This window comes from Argopecten irradians, chromosome 7, assembly GCF_041381155.1.
Source record: "Argopecten irradians isolate NY chromosome 7, Ai_NY, whole genome shotgun sequence".
In the NCBI taxonomy this organism is placed as follows: domain Eukaryota; kingdom Metazoa; phylum Mollusca; class Bivalvia; order Pectinida; family Pectinidae; genus Argopecten; species Argopecten irradians.
Window position 1 is genome coordinate 15,437,516 of NC_091140.1, and position 24,160 is coordinate 15,461,675.

Here is a 24,160-nt window from a genome sequence, read left to right on the forward strand (position 1 = left end):
TGGTCTTACCTGTTGTGACGGATTGTCTGTGAAATCATCATTGGCTGTCGAAAACAATGAATAATTTCTATTATTCATGGGAAAAAAAGGTGTAACATATGAAATGGAGCAACATAGATATACATGTAATTATATGCAATCAAATTTGAAGAATTATGTTGTGTACAATAAAAAACATTTCACTAACCTACTTTTTTCATTGTACATGTAAGTAGTAATTGTAACAAAAAGAAATATATGATTTAGTGTGTTTGATATCATTAAATATTATTTTAAACTTTATAAAAATTGACAATGTCTGTTAATGTCTCATTTACAAAAAGTCAAATAACTTGATTTGAATAGTAAGAGTTCCATTATCAAAATTAGATATTGATTAATTGATAATTCATGTAGACCATTTCCAATGAGATTTCAATATGTAAAAAAACAAAATGTTTGTAGTACATATAGCTATGGAAAGTGCCCCTTTATTTCTTTTAATAAGAATATAGTTTTGATTTTCACATGTTTTTACATTTTGCATTGGATATTCAAAAAAGAAAAACTCACGCCTTAGTTGTTTGGGATTTTCCTCTTCATTGGATGTTGGCGTTTTCTTAGGCTGTAATAAAATGACTTTATTAGTTTTGTTTTCCTAAGATAGGGATCTTGGTAAATCACACATCATAACACAAGATAACAAATGGAACTGCAAATTATATACAAGGCATTCATGGCATTAACTTTTCTTAATTGATACCACATAAATTATCAAAAAGTGAATAAAACAAAGCTGGGTCAATTACAACAGATCAACACTTAAGTCCCTAAATCCTGTATTTTTGTTTATATGTTTTTAATAACTACATGTTTATTGCCATTTCAATTCACAATATCTTAACAAGTTAGACCTTAATATGATGTTATCAAAATTGCTGTGATTTTTGAGAATATGTAGTTGTTACTCTAGAATAATAAAATCAGACTAAATACCTGGCATTCATGGCAGATAAAAACTGACGGTTCATCTGACAAGCCCAGGCACTCTGGGTGGTACCATTCTTCACACCTATTACATTGCCAGTACTTTCTGAAATAAGGAATTTAAATCATATTATTATTGTATTTGTAAAATATTGGAATGAAGTGTTATTTGATTAATACACATGAGAAAGATTTTAGAAACAGCTATATATATTATAGGGCCTAATACAGTAAATTGTGTCAATTTTTGATATCTTTTATATTTTGAAGTGGAAACATTGTTACATAAGTGTGTTATAATACTAGATTCATAAAGGATATTTCGATAACTTCAGTTCTGCAATCAATTTCGACAATTATTACACATTATATATACACCATTTTCAGAAAATAGGTTTTTATTCATTAATATAGTTAAAATAAATAATGAATAATATTCTGTACAACTATAATCCCACACAATTTTATTGTTATGACACTATGAAATATTAAGCTGTATTATCCTCAACTGCTAAGCTATTAAACAGAAGCAACTAATAACTTTACAAAAGAGATATTCTTACCTGCAATCATTCTTTTCCATACAAATACAAAAAGTTCTATTGTTCCCTTTGATTTTGGGATACACAAAATATTTCCGTTTTTCCTACAACACACAGGAAATATCCATATTTTATAAAATGGTAAGATGATATTTTCCACATCTTCTAAGCTTCCATTGACATTGGCGAGATTGCGGACCCTTCTTCAAGCAATATTAGAGTATGATCAGCAGGAGCCAAATTGTTTGGTTGTATAATACAGGGACCAAGATTTAGACAGTTTTCATATATATCTATATCTATGTTGCCTATTCCTATGACGAATTCTCCACCCTAGCTTCTTTCCATCAATTGTTATTTGGAGCATTAAACAATCATTTATACCACCATTCTTACTTTTAACTTCCTTAGACGAATTCTCCTCGTTGGTCTCCTTATTTGATTAGAAGAGACATCTGATGGCTGTGACCCTTGAATCAGTCCAGATTGTTGTGGTGTTGTTTGATGATGTTCATCAGCTGCCACTTCCCAAGATGCAACTGTATCTTTACTCGTCTCCTGTGAAGCAGTAATCAAATTTGTACATGAATGCAGTTCTTACTAATATTGAATACACACACAGAAATGAAAATAATAAATGTCAAGCATTATCTATAAATAGACATTAAATACCATTGCTCAGTACCTGGGAATTACACCACATGGATGGGATTTAAAATTGCAACCCAAATGTGTTGCTTGTGCTGAACATTACACGATCATGTATACCATCATTCTTACTTTTAACTTTCTAAGACGAATTCTCAGCTCTGGCTTTGTTACATCAGTTATTGGACAGGAGGATCTGTAACATATATAGTTATCAATGCATTTCATTATTACTGTAGTATTGTTCACTCATCTGATAAAGAAAAAACATGTTTATGGTCATCAACTTTCACTGTGGTTTAAATATGTAAAATCTTGTTTCTGAATCCAATGTACTTATATTGCGGTCGATTTAATACCAATTAAGTTGCACAAGAACGATGTTAAAGTTAACAACCATACAATACAAGATAAAATTTCATGAATGATTAATTTAGTACAGTTCACAAATAAAACATATGTCCTTACCAGATGGTGTGTTGATAGACTGGGTTCCAGAGGTCAAGACTTGTGGTGTCTGAGACACTGAACCTGGTGCAGACATCATCTGGACACATGAATCTACAAGATATGTAATAGTACTACATATTATCAAAAATTATTTATTTCACAGTGTTATTGTCTAATTTTTAAAGAAGTTTTAATGGTCATTGAGATTTGAAGAATTTTATGTCAACATATATACTGATGTATCGGTCTTCAAGATTAAATGTCTGTAACCATTTCATAACCACAGTTGTCATCACAGTATTTGTCATCAATGTTACAGTAGGAAAAAAATGAAAAACCAATAATAAAATTTTACTAGGCTGTTTTGTTAGAAATAAAAACATGATTATAATGTTTCTTTCCCTGTTGTGTATCTTTATATTTAACACTTTTTAACATTAAATAACTAACCATATCCACAACTCATTATTTTCAAGGCAATTCTCTTTCTTTCCTGAAGTACATCGCCTGCTGACCATGTCAGTAGTAGTCCTAAGTTGTTTATGAAGTTTTCAGCAAACTGTACAATTCAAGTATAAACACATTCTTATATAATTATATAAGTATATAAAAAGTATATTAAAAATAATTCATGCCATATTGAACCTGTATTTCATTTCATCTTGAAATAAATAAAATTGTTGTCTTTTAAGATAATGATTTAAAGGTGATAAAAACAGAACGGACATGGAAAATGAGATAATACGCTAGAAACATTTGTAATGCCTATCTAAACATATACCAGTCTGATATATTTATTGTACTTATATTTTGTCTCTAAATAGTAAAATTAATGAAAGCAATCTTCACATCTTTTCGACGACATATTTTTTTCTATGACTTACCTCCCTTGAGTTCCGATGAGTTGTGACGTCATCTGAGACAATCAACTACCGGAAGCCGGTGTGCCGATCGCGGAACTGTCAACATGCATGTGCATTTTAGCCACATGTCTTAGTACTTACGGAAATACACACGGAGAAAAATATGTTATATTTCGACTTATTGGGTAGCGTGATTTATCCCCTACATAATGACACATTATTGACGTCATAACCTATGAAATGACGTCACTACATGTAAATAATGATGTCATTAATGTCGCGGGTACATATGTCATGTGGCTTATGGTGTGCCAGGGGTTAAACCACGAATGAATAAGTAGTTCTTTCCTATTCAGTCCACCCTGGAGTAATACGACTGTGCATGTATGTAATTTATAGTTTACACATAAAATTAACCGAGGAGTTTTGATATACATAGAATCTACTGGTAATTTTATGAGCGAAATAAGATCGTAGCGAAAATGGACAATTATTGGGGCCCACCTCTTTAGACCTACGTTTTAATAGAAAATCATCTGTTACAAACATACGGAGACATGAAAAATACATGCAGATTAAAAGAAAAAAAATCAATAATTTATAAGTTGTGTCCTTTTGCCCCCCATTTTCCTCGACTGAAATGTTCTCAAAATGCGCATTAAAAATAAAAGAGGTCCTTCTGCACATTTTTCATACTTCATTTTAGGGATTTTCATATTTATTTTGGGTTACACAACAATGTGCCGGTGGTGTGAAACAGGTATGTTCAGATCTAGTCCGCTAAACCTGCTCATATCATTAGGCTTTTTTAATTTTTTTTTTTGCCTAATATATATAGGGGAAAAAAGCCTAATAATATAGGCAGGTTTAGCGGACTAGTTCAGATCGAGCAGGGTTGCATAATGATATGACGACATTCACAGTTATCATTATTTAATTGCAGGAATTTAAATTCGAAAAATTACCATGTTAAGAACGCTCTAAAGTCATCAAAATACATCGTATAACTCATCTCAGCAATCATAAATACATTTAGTAATATTTTTCCTTCTCGGGGGAGACCTTAGGACCCCCAAAAAACAAAATCTCTCGCCTTAAGCCCTCGCAAAATCATCAAAATACATCGTGAAACTCATATCTCAGTCATTCTAAATTGTAATATCTTTATCAGGGTCTCCCCCGAACCCCCAAAACACCACAATGCTCGCAAATTTGGCCAATTTTAGTACTCATTAATTTCCTGTTATACATAGTACACTTGCGTATATATATGTAGAATGCGAATTTTACCGTTTTTTTTTTATTATTATTTAGACCCCTAGATCGTCTCATAATGGTCAATAGGCTATCTAGTGTGCTGTGGTCTGTGCGTATACTTTTAAAATTTACTAAGGTCGACAGGTTTCTTATTTCCAAAACTCCGCACGGTTAGAAAATATAATGAAGCGGTCTTGTAAATGATTTGTGTTTTATAAGAAATTAATGTTGTTTCATGGTCCTGTGTTAGTTGAACTATTACATGTGTATCTTGTCCACGAGTACATGTCATCCATATTAGGTCATTGTGTCTAGTTTCTGTGTTTTGTGTCCCGTCTTTTTTATCGGCCGTGCGTGTATTGTTACTACTGTACATGTTATTCTATTTCGTACACATCCGTAAAACTCATTATAGAACTTTAAGAAAATAAATAAGTCTAGCCCTTTCTGTGCGGTGTTCTGAAAGATTAAGCTTCAAATAGGAAATATAGAGGTGTGCAGTACGTACATAAGGCGGGATAGGGGCACGTTTATCGCGGTATGATAGGGTTTTGGATAGGGTATGAGGGATGGCGTTTTTTTTTTTTTTATAAATATGCATTATATGTACATGTATGTGCATGTAGCATGTAGTCTCATTGTAATTTGGGTCCATTTTCTTGTAAAGTTATATTTCTTCTTGTTGGTTTAACTTTAAAGTCTATGTTTTGAGTTTTAAGTTACAGACAAAAGTCAAGCGCAACCCCCTTGAACCTGAGTCAGTTGCACACACGTACACGGTGTCAAATGGCTTTTAAAGATGCTCCACCGCCGACAGAGCATAAATGATATTCACCATTTGAACAATGATTGGTGTTTAATCGTGTATATATATATGTCTAATTAACACAAACAATAATATAGAATAATTTATTTCGCCTTTGGTGCATGCGCAATCAGTACTTCATTCCATATAGGATATAGTAACACGGATTTTTTTCGGGATGCAATTAATTATATTTCATGTTTTTAACTTGAAGTAAAATTAGAAGCTCACAAACTGTTCAATGGTGGTAATGGTGTAAAGTAAGTAACTTTTGTAACTGAAGAAAAATACTAAATCGTCTGCTCCTGTTTTTGATAGTTAAAATTTACCATTTGTCAGCGGCGGAGCATCTTTAACATACTGAACATAACAATTTTATAGCCCAGAATATGACGATAAGAATGAGTAAGCTATCGTTTTTATTATATCATTGTATGTTATAGATTATATATTATATACGGATTCATTTCCACTATTCAATATAGCAACTACACGTAGCGCGACTGTTTTAAATATCTATAATCGCCAATACCGCAACACTGCCCCATTGAGTTTCCCGGCTCTTGTCACAGCTGTTGGTCTCAGATGACGTCACGAATCTACGGCCACCTGGTGATATCAGGGGCGATAAGCGATGCGATCGTTCTAGACAAGGGTCGTTGTGGACTTCGTTTCAAGCACATTTTATGGAAATTACGTCAAATACAACCTGTATTTTTTGTTGGAAATCATAAAGTGCACCACAATAAACAAATATCAACACAAAAATAGCATATTTAAAATCTGTTTTTATCACCTTTAAAGTGGAAAAATGTAACAGCTTCATTTCCCATATAAGGGTGCCCCTTTTGAGGCTAGAAGAATCAGCAAAAGCAATGGTTACCTTTATCTAACAATTCAAAGTAAATATCTTCTTTTCCCATAATTGGCTCATTACCTGGCTGTCACCATATTTAAACTATATGTTTTCCATCTCAGGATTGTCTCTGACTATCTCATATATATTTGAAAACAAAACAAATTAATGAAAACATGATAATTAAACTAAACGAAGTGGGAGAATGTCTAGTAAACAATACCATATTCATTTCTTTAATACTAACTGTTTTAACTACAAGCTTTATTATTAAGATACCTTCAGGACATAAATTCCACAAGACACGCTGTCAAATTGTCTTGAGTGGGGAAGAGTCGTGAGTGTCCACTCCTGAATATCAGCGTCTATGAAGTTGCTGAAGAGGCAAAGCAGTCTTAATTATCATCAAATTCATTAAATCTCATTGTGAAAATAGTTTTATAAAATAAACAAAATAACACATATACATGTACGTGTTTAAATACAAATGTAGAAAAGTTACATTGTTTATGTTACTACCGTACCTCTTTTAGCAATGCTTCCGTGATAAATAAACAATGTTGTACAATGTACAGTTTTGCACATTCTGATGACGTCGCAATGTTACATGTTGTGTGTCGGTGAGTCTGTGTTGTTCGCTACAACATGTAGATCTACATCCTAGACTATTTGTATTTTTAACATCATTGGTTGTACGCAAATGGATAAGATACATGTATGTCAGGACAACATCAGTCTTTGTGTTGGATAAGTTTACTCAACTTTATCCTTCGATAGAACCACCAGAAAGAAACTTTAATCCTTAATAAGTATCATTGAGACAAAGTACTATTGAAATCTCTTCATTAATTTACCGTAGGTGGAATAGCACTTTTATTATTTTGTAACAACGGGGCATAACTCTTCACAAAAGGCCCAATGGGCCTTAACGGTCATATGATTATTAATACAATGCACAATACAATAAATAGTAGCAATGAAGTATGCATTAGTCATTAAACACTTATATCCAATTTTATCTGTGAGACCTTCAATGAAGGTAGGGAAATTTGCATTGGATATACTTGGTAGCGAATCATCCCAGCATGTTACATGCCCAATATCAGATCTATAGTGCTCTTAGTTATAGACAATAGGTCAATTAAACATTATACAGTTGGTTCAAGCCTTATCAGTCAACAGTCAAAACTCTTTCTCAGAGGTGTTGGGATCAACCTCATAAACTGTTTCCCGAGGCTAGAGACCGAGGGAAACACTTTATAGGTAAAATGGTCCCAACACCTCTGGGAAAGAGTTTTGACTGTTGAATGGTATCGCATTATTAACAACTATGTTGTTACCTATAACACAATCTTAAACTTATCATAGCTTGTGCAGAGAAAGACATGTCAAAAGAATATTTGGGTCTGGCATGCCGGTGTTTATGACGTTACAGCTAAAGTTCCTCGCCGGTCAACAGCCAAATTATAGTTTGTGAGAATTTGTATTTGTAATGATATTCAAGCAGTTTGATATGAAAACAGTCAAAATATTGATAAAGAGAGTTCCTATTTGAACCATGTAACATTTGAACAAAGTTGGTAGCCCTTATCAGTACCATCGACTTTTCTGTTATTTAGAAGGAGTCTTTTGAACGGAACGTACAGCAGACAGCACACAATAATGGAAAAGGCATGAGGAAACCATGTTTGAGGTTTCAGATATCTGTTTCTTACACAATACACATCAACTCTGTGGAAGGATTATTGCCACCAAATGTTATTGAAATCCCTCCCTTGTTTAATAGTTTAGAAGTAGTACTGACATGCTACAGTGAATAGCATATAAAACACCATCCTCGAGCTCCCTTCCCAACTTTTTGATCTATCTATTTAAGTTAGATTGCAATTATTGATATTCCATTCAGAGTTTATGTATTTTTATGCATGTATGTAAGCATTCAGAATTTAACCATTCATCAATCAATCAGTAGTTATAATAGGGAAACAGTATCAACCAGACGAAAAACACTATGTCTCCCTAAGTCTCAGTTGATGTAACAACCGATTCAGCCAGGATGACTTAATATAAATAACAACAAAGGCATGATTATGCCAGGTTTGCCTTTGGAAAACAGTTTGTAATTATCTAGTTGAGCTCTTTATAGGGCTCAGTTGTATAAATTACTGGCTGGTAACAGTTAATGGGTGAATTACCAATGGAAAGTATTTAAAATGTTAACCCAAATGACAAGAAAAGTATATGACTTTTGTAAGTTTTCTTCTCAAATTACATAAGGACCTATCGGATTGTAAATATAGTATCTGTTGTGATGATATTTATGGACTATTTTCAACAGGATTGTCCCTGGATGGAAAGAGGGTGCGATTTGAAGATGAAGGTCATCCATCTCCTGTAATAAATATTCCGTATGAGGGCACAAAATTCATTAATTCTGAACAATGAGGTGTACGAGTGTCAACATGGCCCCCAACGTATTAAAGGAGTAAGAAGCTAATAAATCTATATAGTAATTTATAATATATATATGTTGATGGAACTGTAGTCAAGCAGATGATACCATTGCAGTATGTTTTAAAGTTGATGAAGTTTATGGTATCATCAGATGGTAGGCTATTCAAATTGCCTTTCGTCCGTGGTCCGTGGGTGTTTGTCTATTGTCCATTGTCCAACCGTAAACAATGCTTGTTACCGCTTTTTCTTAGAAAGTACTGAAGGGATCTGTCTAAAAATTTCATATGTAGCATCCCCTAGGACACACGGATTGTCATGCAGATTTTCAGACTGATCAGAAAAACAATATGGCTGCCAGGCACCCATCATGGATTTTGGAAGTTGATGTTTGTTACCACTTTTTCTCAGAAAGTGCTGAATGGATCTGTCTCAAATTTCATATGTAGGTTTCCCTAGGGCCAAAGGAATGTCTTGCTGGTTTTCACACTGATCAGAAAACCAATATGGCCGTCAGGCAGCCATCTTGGTTTTTGGAAGTTGATGTTTGTTACCACTTTTTCTCAGAAAGTGCTGAATGGATCTGTCTCAAATTTCATATGTAGGTTTCCCTAGGGCCAAAGGAATGTCTTGCTGGTTTTCAGAAAGATTGGTAAACAATATGGCCGCCAGACAGCCATCTTTGATTTTGAAAGTTGAGGTTTGTCACTGCTATTTCTCAGAAAGTACTGAAGAGATCATTGCAAATTTCCTATGTATGTTCCCTTAAGGCCCTAGTTGCACATATTGCATTTTGGGACCAATCGGTTAACAAGATATAGCCACCAGGCAACCATCTTTGATTTTGAAATTTGAAGTTTGTTACCGCTTTTTCTCAGAAAGTACTGAATGGATCGTTCTCAAATTTTCATGTAGGCTCATCTAGGGCCCTAGTTCTGCCTATTGCATTTTGGAACCGATCGGTAAACAAGATGGCTGCCATGCAACCATCTTGGATTTGGTAGTTAAAGTTTGTGACCGCTATTTCTCTGAAAGTACTGAAGGGATTGTTCTGAAATTTTCATATAGGTTGTTCTAGGGCCCTAGTTCTGCCTATTGCATTTTGGGACCGATCGGTCAACAAGATGGCCAACCACCATCTTGGATTTTAATAGTTTAAAGTTTGAAAAGCAGAGAAAATAAGTTTTAAGTTTGAAAAGGTGAAAAAAGAAGTTTAAGTTTGAAAAGCAGAAAAAAGAAGAAAAGTTTGTAAAGCAGTCAAAAGATCTCTTTTTCATTTGTCAGACATAGATCAATCTTTGATGGGCGCCAAGATCCCTCTGGGATCTCTTGTTAGTCTTGATTTTAAAATGTTGATTTGAAATTGTCTTTTATATGTTTAGTTGCAAATATTACGGAACTGTGTTCTATTAGAGGAAGAGTTACATAAGAGCTGTGAGATGTTGATGAAAGGCTATCATGATGTATTTCGTTTTAATAGCAAAAGAAGGATGTACTGACCAGCAAGACAACCAAGAAATTGAAGTGTCCTGCAATGATCAGGATAAGGAGAATCATGAGATTCCCGGAATACAAGGTATTATGATAATTAATGTTCATAAAGGCCTATGAACGATTAGCAACATGTTAGGGTAATTGAAAATTTAATGAGTGTAGGGGATATTATAAATCACTGACAAAAAATTCTATAACAATTAAATGATACATACATCAATATATATTTTACACTAAATGGATTGTTTGTTTTTTCATCCTTGATACCTATCACTGTCGTTTTTATCCACCTCCTATCACTGTCGTTTTATCCACCTCCGGACTACTTGTATGTCGCAGTGAATCTGAAGACACCTTGTAATATGTAGAATAAGGTATTTGTTACTCTGTCGATTGTCAAATTCTTGTGTGATATTAAAAGAAATCAGTAGATGCAAACAATCTATGCATATATCATTATAACAAGCCTACAGGGTAAGGTACACATTACTGTCAACAAATAACTATGCTGTTATGTTTACTAGTGTATGTACATGTAGCAGGTACAAATAGCATTTGTATAACTGGATTCAAGTTTAGAAAAGCATAAACCTCAAGTCCTTTCTTTACCTTATATCATAGAAATATGGCGAATAGGAAAAAGTCTGAATCAATATAAATACTCCTATTAGATATTTATAGTAACACTTATGATGATAGGAAGACAAGTTTTGAGAAAAAGTATTCAACCACAACATTTGGGACAAAATATTGGGATTTGTTGTAATACATGAAAAATTCTGAATAGAACATTACATGAAAAATTTTGAATAGAACATTTTTCAGACAGTATTCTCAATATTTTTCAAATGAATTGAATAGGAACATTAGTGTCAATAATTAGCACGCCTCCATCAATTCCATATTTGCCGGATATTATTTATAATCGCCATATGATTATCAGTTTCAAAAAGCTGTTGTGAAGTTGAATCTAGTCAAACAAGCATTCCATGTACCTGCTATGGACACTCTTTAAAGTGTTGGATTTGGCAACATAGAGGTATGTACAACAAAGCACAGTCTAAGATTACTTATGCCAAATCTTAACAGGTTTGCTTGAGTTGTGGTAATTACAAAACATGTTAATACTATTGTGCAATTATGTTATTTTGGATGATAAGATGTGCACGGTTTTAGTAGGACTTTCATGATGTGAGTTGTTGATTTTGAATTGTACAGATCAATGGTCCTTCAACAAAGAAGGCTAAGATGGCATTGTCCTCAACATTAAAGAGGAGCTTCTCTGACACCACCATAAGGCAGTTGGTAATTTATGCCACCATTGCCTCCAATGAGGAGCATAAGAATCATGCTATTGGAGAGGTAAAGTAATATATGTATAATCTATCTTCATGCATTGACTTGATGTTGTATTTTCTGTATGTCTCTAGAGATTAAATTTTTTCCTCTGTTTCTTTATATTTTTTAGTTACTGGGTATATGTGCCATAACAGGTTGGAAATACTGACAATTGTCAGTTTTTTCTTCAGTCAGTTATTAAAGACCACAAGGTCTGATGAATAAGCTGTGAAAATCATTCAAAGTAACAGGCAAAAATGCAAGATGCTGTATAAGCATTTTCAACAACACAGAATAATATGCACCGAATATCACTGTACAAATGTGGATTGAAATGGTCAATCACAACCTTCTTCTTGGTTTGTCTCTGAGTACCCATGTCAGTGAATTGTAGATGTAAATACTGTCAAAATCATTTTGAAGTTGTATTTGACTTTGTAACATTGAAACCTATGCATAGTAAGTATTATGATTGTCAAAATATTTGTAACTTTTCAGGGTGAATAACATATTAAAAGTTTTTTTTGAATGATGAGTTTGAAAATTACGACTTATATAACTTTGAAAAATAACCAATAATAAGATATTTTATATGAATTTTGCCTACTGTAAAATTAATCAAAGCCCCAGATTGTATAAATAGCCTATCTGGTCACCAGGCACTTGTGTCATAACAGACACTTAACTCTTCCTTCTTATGTACTTGATGAACACACAGTTGTATCATTCCTGTCTCATTCATTACTAGTTCTGCAATGAATCAAATATCCCAATACAGAATGATATAGATGAACCATTTAAAGTGTGAGCACTATCAAATGAGTAGTTTCCAAGAAGTTATTTATTTGAAAGTACCGTCAATAGATCCCTTGTGGAAAAATCTGGGTGTGGCAGCTAAAATATAATCTAGTGTTTTGGAATACAACCCTATAGGGATTATATGGGTAAGATACATGCAAGCTATCCAATTATAATTACATTGTAATTATTTGTTTATATGGAAACGGCCAAAGTCACCACTCTTAGTTACAAATATATATAGCAAATTAGAAATATACCGTAGTACCACGTGCAACAGTAGGACTAAGTAGCTATAGGTAATAATGTTATTTTATTTAAGAAATGCATTAGAAATTGAAATATATGAATTCGTTTTCTCTAGAGGCTTAACATTTTCAAAAGAAAATAAGAGAGCGAAGGTTCATAGGTTATCCAGATATGTCTGAAAAACAGAAAAATTCAATCTCGAAGCATCGGATATTTAAATATCAAACTATCTACCTATGGCATCTATGGGCTATATGGATGCCATGGGAAGAAAAAAAGTAAATTTCTGCCATCTCCCTGCAATAACTCTTACAAATATTAACTGATTTTCTTCAAACTTTAACAAGGTCAAATGCTTTAAGGGCTTGGCCAAGTTTGATTGCCACCGCATGTTTCAACCAAGGTTAAATCTAACCTGAATAATGTTTACCTACAATATGTCCTGAAAGCGGGGGATGGAAATTCCACGAATTTGCTTGTTTGGATCTGATATTGAACTCAAGGTGATTTCTGTTCTCCAGATTGCATTTAAAACCTATATAGTATTATGGTTTTCATCTTAACATATCTATTGCAGAATGCTGGATACTGTCAACCATTAGATGGAGACATCATTAGAAAAATTAAAGAGTTGGCAGAGGAGGGTCATAGGAAAGTGACCAGTATAAAGCTGTTGCTGGCCCAGTATGTGCAGGAACATTTGGCTCCTGGTATACCAGAAACAAACAGGAGATTCTACCCAACATCCAAGGATATCAGGAACCATATTTATCACACTGTGGTTGGGGGAAGGTTGGTTATTAACTAATATGAGATACAATACCAATATTTTAAGTGCCATATGATTGTAAAATAAATTATTTAATCGATGGTATGCAGTGCATTCATATAATTTCAACTCCTTCATAAGAAGATGAGAGGGGTGGTTGTAGGAGAGGGGTGGCTGTAGGATAGGAGGGGGTGAGGGGCTCTAATTAAGATGAATATAATATGATTCATTTGAGTTATATGAAATGCTGTGCGAACTGTGCTTAGGTTGACCAAGGTTAACCTAGGTTTAACCATGGTCGATCAAGGTTAAAATAATATAGGTCAACCATGGTTAAACCAATGTTTCAAAATTTTTGGTACAAATGTCATGTAAATGGAACACCAAGGTTGACCAGGGGTTTGACCTAAGTTGACAAAGGTGAGTTTTAACAATGGTTGACCTAGGTAGAATCAAGATTTGACCTAGGTGAAACCAACATCAAACCTAGGTGAAACCAACGTCAAACCTAGGTGAAACCAATGTCAAACCTAGGTGTATGATGTTTAAACCTAGGTCAAACCAAGGTTAAAGCTAGGTAAAACCAAAGTTTAAGCTAGCTGGAACCATGGACAACCTAGATTGACCTTGGTCAACATGATGGAACAAAAACCCTCCATAGCAGGTTCAACCTTGCTTTAACCTTGGTTGACCTAGTTCAATGTATGTTGACTATGGTTGGAGTTTGCAGGGGAGGTTCCCTCACAATATTCTGATGACAGAATTGATACCTTATTATCAAAGATGTAACTAAGAAATAGGCAAAAAAGGAGTTTGTATTGTTAGGCAACATAATTGTTAATATACATTTCAGTGTTCTTATTATTAATAAAAATTAAAGGATATTTACTAACTATAACAACATTTATTTAATAGTATGGAGTCTTCGGAAGAAGATCAGATGGATGTTGTGAAATTGGTGGAAGAATTGAAGAGCCTTCATCCACAAGACAGATATTTCTTTAGACCAGCGTGAGTATAATCGGGTTTTTTTTTTAATTTACTGTTGTTTAAAGAACCATTGTATAATAATAAGGTTCCCACATAGGGCTATTGTCTGTTTATAAACAACTTATAGGAAATCACAGTAAAGATGTTATTTAACCAGCTTAGGCTTGCAGGTTTTTTCAAACATTTTGTTTCCCAAGGGTAAATTATCGCTATTTATCAAAATCATATTTGAGAGAGTGCTTTAAGCTCAGCTGGCCCAAAGTACTGGTGTGATTATATCATGGCACGGCACCCATCGTCTATCATTATTTGTCTTCTGTCCAACCAGAAGCATCCTTGGGGGAAGGGTAACAGGGTTTGTATAAATTTTGGCTCTGACCTACTGGTCCAAGAGCCATGGGAACCAATAAGGGAAATAGAGGTAAATCCTTTGAACCTACTGATAGTTATAGAGTTATTCATGGATTTTAACCTCCCCCATCCTCCGCCAAGTTCAGGGCATGAATTGCAACCAAATTTGGCTTGAATTTTTAAATCATTGAGAATGATCTTGTACACAGCATATTACTTGACATAACAAACCAGGTGAGAGATACAGGACCTCCTAGCCTCTTATTCTCTCATTCCTCGACATTTTATTAGAATTATACAGTTACAAGCTAACCGATATTTACATGATATATAATTTTCAGTCATGTGGACATGACGTACATAGGAATTATTTTACATAATGAATAATTTGCGTGCCCCTGTGCTTGGGCTGAGGTGACCAATATTACATTTCACGGTCCCGGAATAGCAGTTGAGATGGGTTGTTTTTATCTTGTACATACGTTCCTTCCACATATTCATAATTCCAAATACATCTGTCGAAGACAGATATATCTGGATCAAATTATCGATGAAAAGTTACATAATACATATGTATAAGAGCATGATCAAGTGTATTGTGGGTAGCGATAGGCCTAGGACGTCTCCTTGCGGGCGGTATATGGAATTTTCAAATTATTATTTGCCTAATTGAAATAAATGATTTGTTTTAATGTCCAGGAGACAGGAGTCATCTCGTCTTTCCGTGTCAACACCAAAACAAAACTAACAGGCCTATTCAAGGACACGTCCTTGGCCTAGCTACTGTAAGATACTGACCATGTATATATCCGATGTAAATCCTCAGATATATTATTATTTATTCTGTAGTAATAGAGCTACATGTACATGTAGCCCTCGCCACATATTGTGTTGAATAGGCATGTTTGCATGATATATTAAAAAAAAAAAACGAAAAAAAAAATTGCCGCCGGTGGTGAGAATCGAAAGATCAGAAGATCTGCACGTTAACACTAAACCAGATTTCTGCTTTTTTATATACAGTGATTTTTTTTTATAAGAAGAAGATAACATTGTCGTATGATAGAGTATTTCCTTATAGGAAAAATAAAAAATCGTAAATGTAATGTGCATGTAGCTGTTGTTTCAGCATGAAGAAAAGTGAAAAAAGGATAATAACACATTGATCACAAATCACAAAGTTTTTTGTTGTTCTTTAATATACCTGGTATACGATAATCTTTGTTTGTTATTTTGTTGATTTTTTTCTGATATGCTCGAACGTCGTTGAAGACACCCCCTGAGAGGAATGAGTTAGATTTCGCCGAGACGAATCACACGCTCGTGTTACGTTGATACGGAGAAAACGACAGTTTTTATTTTATACCATGGAATATCAAAGTTATATTATGCATTGAGAAATTGTACAATACAATCTTTTTTAGATTATATCTTTCTACTGCGTATGCATCGTAAAATTCTACTAAGTTGCATGAAAAATCACGATAACTGCAGGTACAGGTAGGCCTAATGCAAGCCGTTTTGATATTTAATACATAATAGCTTAAGTTAAAAAGTTATTTAGCTTAAGTTAAAAAGATTTTAGCTTAAGCTAAAAAGATTTCAACTTAAGTTCAAAAAAGTTTTATGCATTATCACTTTTTTTCACTTAAGTCAAAAAAAATCTTTTTGACTTAAGTTGAAATCTTTTTGACTTAAGCTGAAAAAAGTGATAATGCAAATAAACCTTATTCAACTTCAGCTAAAAAAAATCCGGTTGTAGATAAGTATATCGTATTTCCAATATTCCACCTGCCATCCCCTTATATTTATAATGGGTTAGGCTAGTCCGTTTGTACGTGTTCCCGACGAGCTTGAACAGCCATAAAACAAAATGGCCGACGACGTACTATCAGCAATTCAGATAAATATTTGAACGGTATCAAATCAACTACTTCAAGGTAACCCCAACAAGATATGTTTTCTGCCTAGAAGACATTGTAAATATGGCGCCTTCCATTATGTTCACCTTATATATCCACCATGCTAGTAAGAAAATAAAGGTGCTGGATTTGAATAATGCCTTAGAAATGATTTTTCGTTAAAAAATCCTGGTATATATTAAATAATCTTTTCAGCTTAAGTAAAACAAATTTTTCAGCTTAAGTTAAATAAACTTTTCAGCTTAAGTTAAATAAACTTTTCAGCTTAAGTTAATAAAACTTTTCAGCTTAAGTTAATAAAACTTTTCTACTTAAGTTAAAAAAAAACTTTTCTACTTAAGTTAAAAAAAACCTTTTCAGCTTAAGTTAAAATCTTTTCAGCTTAAGTTAAAAAACTTTTCTACTTAAGTTAAAAAAACTTTTCAGCTGAAGTTAAAAAACTTTTCTGCTTAAGTTGAAAAAACTTTTCAGCTTAAGTTAAAAAACTTTTCTACTTAAGTTAAAAAAACTTTTCAGCTTAAGTTAAAAAACTTTTCTGCTTAAGTTGAAAAAACTTTTCAGCTTAAGTTAAAAAACTTTTCTACTTAAGTTAAAAAAACTTTTCAGCTTAAGTTAAAAAACTTTTCAGCTTAAGTTAAAATCTTTTCAGCTTAAGTAAAAAAAGTTCTACTTAAGTTAAAAAAACTTTTCAGCTTAAGTTAAAAAACTTTTCAGCTTAAGTTAAAATCTTTTCAGCTTAAGTTAAAAAACGTTTCTACTTAAGTTAAAAAAAACTTTTCAGCTTAAGTTAAAAAACTTTTCAGCTTAAGTTAAAATCTTTTCAGCTTAAGTTAAAAAACGTTTCTACTTAAGTTAAAAAAAACTTTTCAGCTTAAGTTAAAATCTTTTCAGCTTAAGTTAAAAACGTTTCTACTTAAGTTAAAAAACTTTTCAGCTTAAGTTAAAATCTTTTCAACTTACGTTAAAAAACTTTTCTACTTAAGTTCTTAACTTTCAGTAATTAATTGTAGCTGGTCTAATATGACTTTTGAACAAATGCAATTTTTTAGATGAGCAACAGGAGAATGTGCTAAATGAACATTTGACTTATCAATTAACAGAAAAATGCAACGTGCAATTGGTATTCGGCATATAAATATTGGGAGCCGCCATCTTGTTAGGCAGTTGTCATCGCATGCAAAGCAGTTTCGAAACGGCGACTGTGATTGGCTGTTATGTATGGAGTGTTTTCATTGAATGAGTATATTGGACTAGTCCAAAGGCGATTTCACGGTTGACTTCACATTTTTTGCATGATCACAATTTCGATGGAAGTGCGATCGATATGTTTTTACACTTAGGTTAAAATAAATGTTATGCAAAAATGAGAAATCTAACTCTAATTCTTTTTGCATTATCATAGTGCAACTATCTTTTCAACTTAAGTTAGAAAAGAGTATTTTGCATTCTCACGTTATTTAACTTAAGTTAAAAAGATTTTAGCTTAAGCTTAAAAGATTTTAGCTTAAGCTTAAAAGATTTCAGCTTAAGCTAAAAAGATTTCAACTTAAGTAAAAAAAAAACTTTGATTATGTAAGTTTTTTGAACTTAAGTTGAAATCTTTTTAACTTAAGTTGAAATCTTTTTAGCTTAAGCTAAAATCTTTTTAACTTAAGCTAAATAACTTTTTAACTTAAGCTAGTATGTATTAAATATCAAAACGGCTTGCCATAATACAATGCACAGTCGATGTCGGGAACAGATCCGATTTGATGCATTCAACTCAAATATAAAAAAAAAATGAATGCTATAGCCGAAACCTTTTGGACTCAGAGATAGTCAAAGATCGCTTTTTCAATTAATAAGAAAAAATAAACACGAAAAAATCACGATAGCTGCTCGCAACCCAGTGGTACCGCGGTTTCATCGGTTTTGGACGGCGAAAGACCAAAATAGATTTTTTACACACAATGTCAAACATATTCAATTCAACTCATTAATTATATGTGTCAGAAGCATGTTAATGATGTTTTTTGTGCAATATTTCATGAAATTCATCTACTAAACGAAGCCTTGTATCCACAAACGCTGTAAGATTTACATTGTAGCCTACGTACATATATATGTACGCCTACTGTTTCTTTTTGTCAAAGTGACGTTTAAATAATGAAATGTTCCAAGATAAAGTAACACTATTATTTTAAACTATGTTCAGCTGTATATGAGTGCAAATTGCCACCATAATACCGCAAATGAGTGCTTATTCAATCCTTCAAAACGTCAGCTTGCAAGGTCGAATCACCCGGGCTCATAGAGGACTAAAAAGTGACGTCATTGGAATGTTCGGGATCAAATCGTCAAATTTAGAAATGGTAATCAAAATAAAGAAATTAATCATTTATTTACTCACATCGCAATATTTTCATATCGCAACTGTTACAGGAAGTTCTTATTACCTGGTATCGAGTTTTATGCCTGATTAATCTCGATATTTAGTGCTGAAAATATCTGGTTTATTGATCTTATTCTGCTACTTTTGTTGAGTTTGAATTCGCAAATTCGAAGGGCGTCAGAACGCTTGTTTTCAACCGGAATCAACACCGTAGTGATAAAGACCTTCCAAGTGAATTTTTGCATCGACATAAAAAGTTGATTTTCTCAAAAAATAAGAAAAATAAAATACATTAACTTTGCTGGAACACTAAAAAAATCATTCTGATTTCGGAACAGTTGGAATCATGAAGATACCTCTAACAGTATTATTATTAGTATATATTATGTAAGTAATGATATTCCGAAATGAATAAAGAAAATTATACTTATTGTGACCTACTAGTTACCAATAACAGAATAAGATCTTAATTATTGGGTGGTAAATGCCCAATTAATCTTGCTAAAAATCAAGCAAAGTGTGGTTGATTGAATTTTTCCAAATAAATATTCTGAGTGAGAGCTCCCAATAATTGTACTGTAATAAACTCATCCACAATTGGTTTATGAATGTTTAATATGAAAGCAATTAGGTTTATTAAAAATAGGCATGTATAATGTTCATAGAGGTTTGATTATTTAACAAGAACTCCAAAACATCTGCTAATGTGTCCTACATTGTTCAATATAAATCAAATACAATGAAATTGGTTATTCAGATAACCTTATTCACACATACTATAACAGAAAGTAATATCATACCGGCCATGGCTCTTAAGTAATAGCAGATTGTCTCATTTTACTGTTTTATTGTTATTCCATAGCAGTCTGCAGGTATTGCAGAGTTTTAGTTACAGTAAATGTATTAAATACAAATGTATTAACATTTCAGATCCTCAAGTGATGACACTATTGAGCCCTTACTACTCGTTATACAAACAGAGTTCCAAAGGCAGATGTAGAGGCGGTACGGAGGTGAGATTGTGCTGATGGATGCAACGTATGGAACAACGAGGTACAGCATGCCAATGTACAATTTGTGTATTGCCTCCAATAGTGGATATTTGATAGTTGGAACATTCTTCATCAGTCAAGACACAATGAGTTCTGTCCGAGAAGGGTTGGAAATGCTCAAGAGTTGGAATCCAAACTGGAATGCTCACTACTTCATGTGCGATTTCGATTTGAGGGAAGTAGGAGCTTTGGAGTCCACATTCAAAGGTAGAAGTTATTGGATGACTTGAAGTTAATGTTAATGTTTTTTCCCAAGTGTTTATGTTAAAAACATAGTTTTCATCATATTCCGGGTAATACTAGTGTGGAATTCTTTTAAGCTTACTAGACATGACATGCCATTGAGCTCATATCATATTGTGCGGCATCTATTGTGTGTCCAGTGGTCATTCATTCCATTGTCCGTCAAAGTTTCCTTTACATTGTGACTTTAATAAGTCATAGCTATATGCATGAAGGAATATCATAAAATTTGGCAAAGAACATCCTTGTTTGCAAGGGGAGAAGAGTTTGTATAAGTTTTTAAAATTCTTGAGTAAATAACTCTTCATCTCTATGGTTATAACATTGCTTGACTGAACATACTAGGTGCGCAATGCAGGCCCTCAGTGATTTTTTTTCTTGTATACAGCAATGCTCATAAGTTTACAAGTGAAAATAATCAAGCTGATGAAAATAATCAAGCTGTTGAAAATTATCAAATCTGTTAGTTTAATGTCAATAAAGAAGTTAAGTAGGGAATGTAATTTATAGCAAATGAAATATGATCGATAAAATGAAATATGATCTTAGTATGATTTGGAAAAAGAAATTGATAATTACGTAATATGTCGTTATTGTGACAAATTAAGTTACATGTTAGGTATTTTACAGGTGCTCAAGTATTATTATGTAATTTTCATCGTGACCAAGCCTGGCAGCGGTGGTTGACAGCCAATAAAATAGCAGATAAGGAATCTGTAATGAAGCAGTAAGTGTCTTTTTCTGTGAAAATGATATATATCCATATACAAAAGTATTTAACGCATGAAGAAAAGTTACATAATTATATGACTGTTAATTCCACATGTTACATAATTATGTGACTGTTAATTTCACATGTTACATAATTATATGACTGTTAATTCCACATGTTACATAATTATATGACTGTAAATTTCACATGCTTTTCACAAAAATGGAACAACAATTAATTTCATTTCAGAATCCATATGGTGTTCTTTGTCTTATGAATATTGAGAAAAATATTTAGGATATTTGTCCAAATAAATAATGACTGACAATGAACATCACTTGTTTTCACTTATTTGGTTGCCCATTATTTCATCTTATTATAATACAGTCTCAACAAAACGTGGTTGAGTTATACATGCTATTGGCAAGAAATTATTATAAAAAGTTAACATTCATGAGCTTCAATATGAGGTTAAAGTATATGCTAGCGATCGGAAATTATCTGTTTTAAAACTCCACATATTTTCCACAAAACCACCAATTTTAAAAAAATATTCACATGGATTGAATAATGTGGGCATGGGAAAGAGGTAACATAACAATTAAATAATATTCGCTATGTAACATTACCGAAAAGTTACAAGATCCAGTCATACCTTAAAATGAGATGAAAGTAAGAATTGAAGTGAATAAGGTGCAAAAAAAAAACAAATTTTAGTTAATATTTTTCAAGAATGTTTTTATACATGTTGTAAAGTTATGCTTGTTTAATTTTAACATAATGAAATAAAAAAAAAACAGTGTATATATACATAAATTAATATGAATAAGAAGAAACATAGGGAAAATGATACTATACATTTTATATTAAGTTTTATAATAAAATTTGCAGCATTTCAACAAAAGTCAGGAGTGCAACTTACGATTCAGTGCAGCTTTCATGTGGACAAAAACTGAAATTATTATAGGAATGTTTGAAAAATTCAGAAAGATTAAAAAATGTATTGATTCACACAAAGAAAGTCTTAGATATTAGGTATTCTCGCCTGTTTGGCAAAGCAACATATATGGGTAAAGTCCAATTTTCAAGATATATTGAAAAATCACATCACAAAATGATGTATCAATCACCATAAGATGTGAATATAATCAAGAATTTATTGTATTTCATCCATTTGTTGTATCAAAATCGATGCAGTGAATGACATTAATCCAGCTCCATATGGGAAGTCAGTTATGCATTCATGAAGTATTGAAATTGCTTTTTATGTAGGAAAATTTGGTAAGAGTTAAAGGGAAAAGTTTCTCTATTTGTAGTAGTATTGTTCTGCTTCCAACAGATTGCGTGCTATTGCTCGTTCGATGGAGATTACCTCATATGAAGCATGTTTGGAAGAACTTCGAAACAGCAGTGTGTATAAGGACGATATCACTTTTCAAAGCTGGTTTGAAAAGAAGTGGATTGCCAATGCCAAGGTATATTCAATGACAAGCTGAGTAATTAGTGATCATTAAATCTCATTGCAATAAAGTTACTACAAGTATACATCTTTGATATTAGTGATAAATAAAATAATTGTAACTTGAAATATGTAACTTTTGAAGTTGTGAAAATACACATATTATGAACATCATATAGGTCCATATGTATGATTAGTTGATATGTACATGGAAGAGAATTAATTAGTGTCATAGATTGATTTGTTGTAAGCATTTAGTGATACCTATGATTGTTTTGTTGCAGGTTGCTTTTATATATGGTTTTTGAATGTGGGGACTTTGTTTTATAATATTGATTTTGTAGCCATTATTTTTATAGCCATTATGTTTTGTCTGTTGTCGTCCGCTGTCCGTAAACATTTCACATTTTGAACTTCTTCTCAAGTTCCACCAGTGGGATTGAGCTAAAATTTGCCTGGAAGTTAATCTTTACATGGTCCCGACCAATTAGTGTTGTTATTTTTTGGGTCAATCTGAAATTCAAGATGGCCGTCACAGCTGCCATCTTGAAAACACATTTTAAACTTCTTCTCAAGTTTTACCAGTGAAATTAGCTGAAACTTGCCTGAAATTATTGTGAAATGGGCCCCCAAAGTGTGTCAATCCAAAATCCAAGGTGGCCACGATATCTGTTATCATTTATTTCCTATATGACTGTTGCCAAGATTTTCAGATGGCCGTTAATGCCCTTGGTCAAAGTCGGTCAAAAGTGGGAGGAGCTTACTCAATTGAACAGCGAATGATGACGCTTCACGTAAGGTAGAATAATTCATCCGCGACGACAAAAAAGTCCAATATTTTAGTGTAAAATAAACATGACAAACAAAGTTAATTTCAGAGATAATTTTATTTAATCAGATCAGAACTTTAAATAGGCATTTAATTTTGCTAAAAGTCCATATATAGCGTAATAACAAAGTATTTGTTCACGGCCACATGTGTGAACTCGGTGACCGTTATTGTGCAGCGAGGCGAGGCTAAGCGTAGATTATATAATCACATGGCTCCCAAGGGTGTAATATCGTCAAGTCAGACGACATCTCAAACACATTGAGCTACTTGAAAATTGGTGTTTTGACAACTTAGGTAAACTCAAGTGTGTAAGCGTGCGTCAGCTTCGCCTCGCTGCACAATAACGGTCACCGAGTTCACACATGTGGCCGTGTACAAATTTTTTATGTTATTACGCTATATATTAACTTTAAGCAAAATTGAATATATATTTAAAGTTCTGATCTGATTAAATAAAATTATCTCTGAAATTTACTTTGTTTGTCCTGTTTATTTTACACTAAAATATTGAACTTTTTTGTCGTCGCGGATGAATAATTCTGCATTACGTGAAGCGTCATAATTCGCTGTTCAATCGAGTAAGCTCCTCCCACTTTTGACCGACTTTTATCGAATAATTGTGTCACTTTCAAATGACGATTTCATTGCATAAAATATAAATAAAAAGTCGTGTGAGTGTAAATCTAGGGGTTGGATTTCGTTTTTATGTTAACCATGCTTGTATGGAGCAATTCCTCTAAGA

General features: G+C 33.0%; 1 protein-coding gene across 1 annotated transcript; it reads left to right on the top strand.

Moving 5' to 3' along the window:
• Positions 1–11,413: 11,413 nt before the first annotated feature.
• On the top strand, positions 11,414–23,813 carry LOC138326816 (uncharacterized). Its single transcript, XM_069272818.1, has 6 exons — positions 11,414–11,694; positions 13,295–13,509; positions 14,402–14,497; positions 20,051–20,379; positions 21,046–21,142; positions 22,467–23,813. Exons 1-4 carry the CDS (start codon positions 11,581–11,583, stop codon positions 20,118–20,120), a joined length of 495 nt encoding a protein of 164 aa, XP_069128919.1. The 5' UTR covers positions 11,414–11,580; the 3' UTR covers positions 20,121–20,379; positions 21,046–21,142; positions 22,467–23,813.
• Positions 23,814–24,160: the final 347 nt, after the last annotated feature.